This window comes from Nicotiana tomentosiformis, chromosome 2 (assembly GCF_000390325.3).
Source record: "Nicotiana tomentosiformis chromosome 2, ASM39032v3, whole genome shotgun sequence".
Lineage (NCBI taxonomy): Eukaryota > Viridiplantae > Streptophyta > Magnoliopsida > Solanales > Solanaceae > Nicotiana > Nicotiana tomentosiformis.
Genome location: NC_090813.1, coordinates 778,959 through 782,243, shown reverse-complemented (window position 1 = coordinate 782,243; position 3,285 = coordinate 778,959). Strand labels below are relative to the sequence as shown.

Here is a 3,285-nt window from a genome sequence, read left to right as displayed (position 1 = left end):
AGGGAATCACGTGGCATACTCAAATAAAAAGCAAAATATGAAAACACACAAGAATATATAGAACCCAGATCAAACAACACAGAATCATCTCTATGATAGACTAAGATAATACCTGTATATAACTACAGTGGATGACTCTGCCTCAGATCTAGCTGGAAAAACATAACAATGGGGCTGAGCCCCACCAACCTGACCTCCACCTCTCTCACTGGCTGGCCTCCACCTCTAACAATCTGACCACTACCTTAAGCTACCTGACCCCTGCCTCTAGCTGGCTGAGCGGGTAGTGGAGCAACCACTGCCGAAATCATGGAATGAGTACCCTGTTGTGGCATATTGCTCTAAAGTCTAGGACAATACCTCCTGATATGACCCATACCTCCATACTCAAAGCACTCTCTCAACTGGAGTGGATGTTAAATCTAACACTGACCCTGACGGCCCGAATAACAATTGTGATGACTCTGAATCGGTGGTGCACTAATGGGAGCTGGAGGTGCACTGAATGTTAGCTACTCAGGATGAGACCCATAAGCACCACGACTGCCTGAAGCACCATGTGTAACCAACCTGTAGATCTGACTGAACCGGCCTGATAGGATGGCCTCTACCAAATAAACCCCTTCCACCAGACGAGGCACCACTGAATCCTCCAAAATAACGGGGCCTCTTGTTAGAGGTCATCTCCCTAGCCTGGCCCCTGTTGTTCTCGATCCTCCTGGAGATCTCTGCAACCTTAGTAAAAGAAATATCATCCTCGGTCTCTTTGGCCATCTGCAGCCTGATGCCATATGTAAGGCCATCTATGAATCTCCTCACCCTCTCCTTCTTAGTAGGGATCAGGATAGTTGCATAGCATGATAAATTCACAAATTTGGTTTCATACTGAGTAACGGTCATGCTACCTTGCTGAAGGCACTCAAACTGACTGCGCAAGTTCACTTTATGAGTAAAGGGGATGAACTTCTCTAAGAAAAACTGTGAGAACTGATCCCATATGAGAGGAGGTGAACTTGGTGGGTTGTCTTGAACATACACCTACTACCACCTCTTGACAAAACCATGCATCTCAAACACTATGAAGTCAACTCCGTTAGACTCCATTATACCTATGTTGCGCAATTTCATATGACAATGGTCTAAGAAATCCTAGGGGTCATCAGAAAATGTACCACTAATGTGGGGGGAAACAACTTGGTGAGCTTGTGCAACATTTTCAGCCCCTCGATTGACATCGCGGGTCTTTCCCTGGGTTGTGTAGCAGCACCAGAGAGAGTTGCCCTAACAGGTAGATTTGTTGGGGTCTAATACCTGTAATACATCTACTTTGGAGTGTGAGTAGAGGGAGTCTGGGATCCTCTCCCAGCTTGAGAGACGACTGGTTCCATAGGGAATATACCATCATGTGCCATACTCTCCATCAGGCCAACCATGCGGACTAAGGCGTCTTGAAGCACTCGGGTAGCAATGAACCCCTCTGGGATCTAAGTTGGTCCAACTGGCTCAGTTGGGATAAGGATCTCCTCCTCCTGCTCCATCTGAGGCTCAACTGTCTCTGATGCACGTGCTCTAGGCTGAGCTCTGCCTCTACCTCTAGCCCTACATCTGCCCCGGACTCTACCCCGTGGTAGTGGCTGCAACCTGGGGCTCCGGCTTCTGATCAGCTGTAGATGCCGTACGTGTTCTTACCATTTGTGAGAGAATAAGAGAATAAGGATTCAAACCCAATGGTAGAATAAAGTTTCACGATTCAGAAAAAAAGAAAGTGAGATTTCCTAAAGCCTTATAGCCTCTAGAAGATTTACAGACGTCTCTATACCGATCCTCAAGACTCTACTAAGCTTGCTCATGACTCGTGAGACATAGGTAACCTATTGCTCTAATACCAACTTATCATGACCTAAAATATCAACTATGAGGTCGTGATGGCGCCTAACGTACGCTTTTTAGGCAAGCCAACATTAGCTAAACAGTTATTCAATTTAACAATTTTCAAAAGTAAATTATTAAGAAATAAGGCTGAAATGCTTCGAAATACATAATAAAATACATACACGTTGTCTAGTCTAATCCCTGAAGCTGGTGTCACAAATGCATGAGCTGCTAAAATACTACAAATAGGGTCAAAAATAAAATACAACTGTCTGAAATGAAGTAAAGTGTAGTATGAGTACAACCGACCCCATGTACTCCGTAAGTACCGAGCCTAACCTCAAAGAAGTAGTGACAAGGCTATGACAAGTCACTCACTATAAACCTATACAAGTATAAGTAGAAAACAACAACAGAATAGAAAAACAACAATTAACATGAAAACCGAAATAAGAAATACACAACTGAGGGCCCCAGAATATCATCACTTCTTAGTATCACTACACAATACAGTAATGGAAACCAACAACCAAGAATATCCATAATACACCTTCTCCGTTGCGGCGCGCAACCTGATCCCATATATATAATATAAATATCGTGCAACGTGCAACACAATCTTATACATAATGTCAACACCGTTGTAACGTGCAATCCGATCCCATATATATATATATATATATATATATATATATATATATATATATATAAAACATCAATACTGTTACAGTGTGCAATCAGATCCGATATATAATATACCATTATGGCCTATAATCCGATCCTATATATAATGTGAATGTACAATACTACAACTAACTACGGCATATCTCACATCATAACGCAAAAAAAGGTACTAAGCGTATAAATTCTCTAAGACAATCAAATATAACGTAGTAAAGTGAAATAGAAGCAAGTAAGACGAATAAATAAGTAAAGATATAAGACAAGTAAAAATGACTAACTAACAACATGTAAAAGCATAGAGCAAGTAAAGGCGGTCAATAAATGAACGCATGGAAACATATAGCAAATTGAGGCATGTAACGAATGAAGCATGAATCTAACAAGTAAACACATGTAGCAGTTAAAGCACTAAAGGAGTAATAACATTTATTAAAAGAAAGCATGATAGAAAAGAAAATATGCACTTAAGTGGCCCACCTGCATGTTTGAACTCATGAAATCGCATATACACTTGTCACCTTACATATGCATCGTCCCCACACATAAATCAAGTAGCAAATAGATCAAACAAGTCCTAATTCCATCAACTCAAGGTTAACCACGACACTTACCTCTTTCTGGAACACAATCAACAATCAACCATATTTTTTTCTTTAGAACAAGCCTCCAAACCGATCGAGTCTAACCAAATATTGTTCAAATAATTCAAAACAAGCTTTAGAAACTACT

The 3,285-nt window shown here is 41.0% G+C and overlaps 1 protein-coding gene across 1 annotated transcript; it reads right to left on the bottom strand.

The window, feature by feature from the left end:
* Nucleotides 1–516: 516 nt before the first annotated feature.
* Nucleotides 517–1,104, bottom strand: LOC138906829 (uncharacterized). The gene is made up of 2 exons (XM_070196533.1): nucleotides 1,049–1,104; nucleotides 517–928 (listed from the first exon to the last, which is right to left on the bottom strand). The coding sequence occupies exons 1-2, from the start codon at nucleotides 1,102–1,104 to the stop codon at nucleotides 517–519; spliced, it is 468 nt and encodes a 155-aa protein (XP_070052634.1).
* Between the last annotated feature and the right edge of the window lie 2,181 nt (nucleotides 1,105–3,285).

Excerpts from the sequence above, each read along its gene's own strand:
- LOC138906829 (XM_070196533.1), bottom strand. The coding sequence starts at position 1,104 with ATGGAGTCTAACGGAGTTGACTTCATAGTGTTTGAGATGCATGGTTTT. Across the intron at positions 929-1,048 it reads ATGCATGGTTTTGTCAAGAG|TCAGTTTGAGTGCCTTCAGC; the intron begins GTGGTAGTAGGT and ends GAACTTGCGCAG.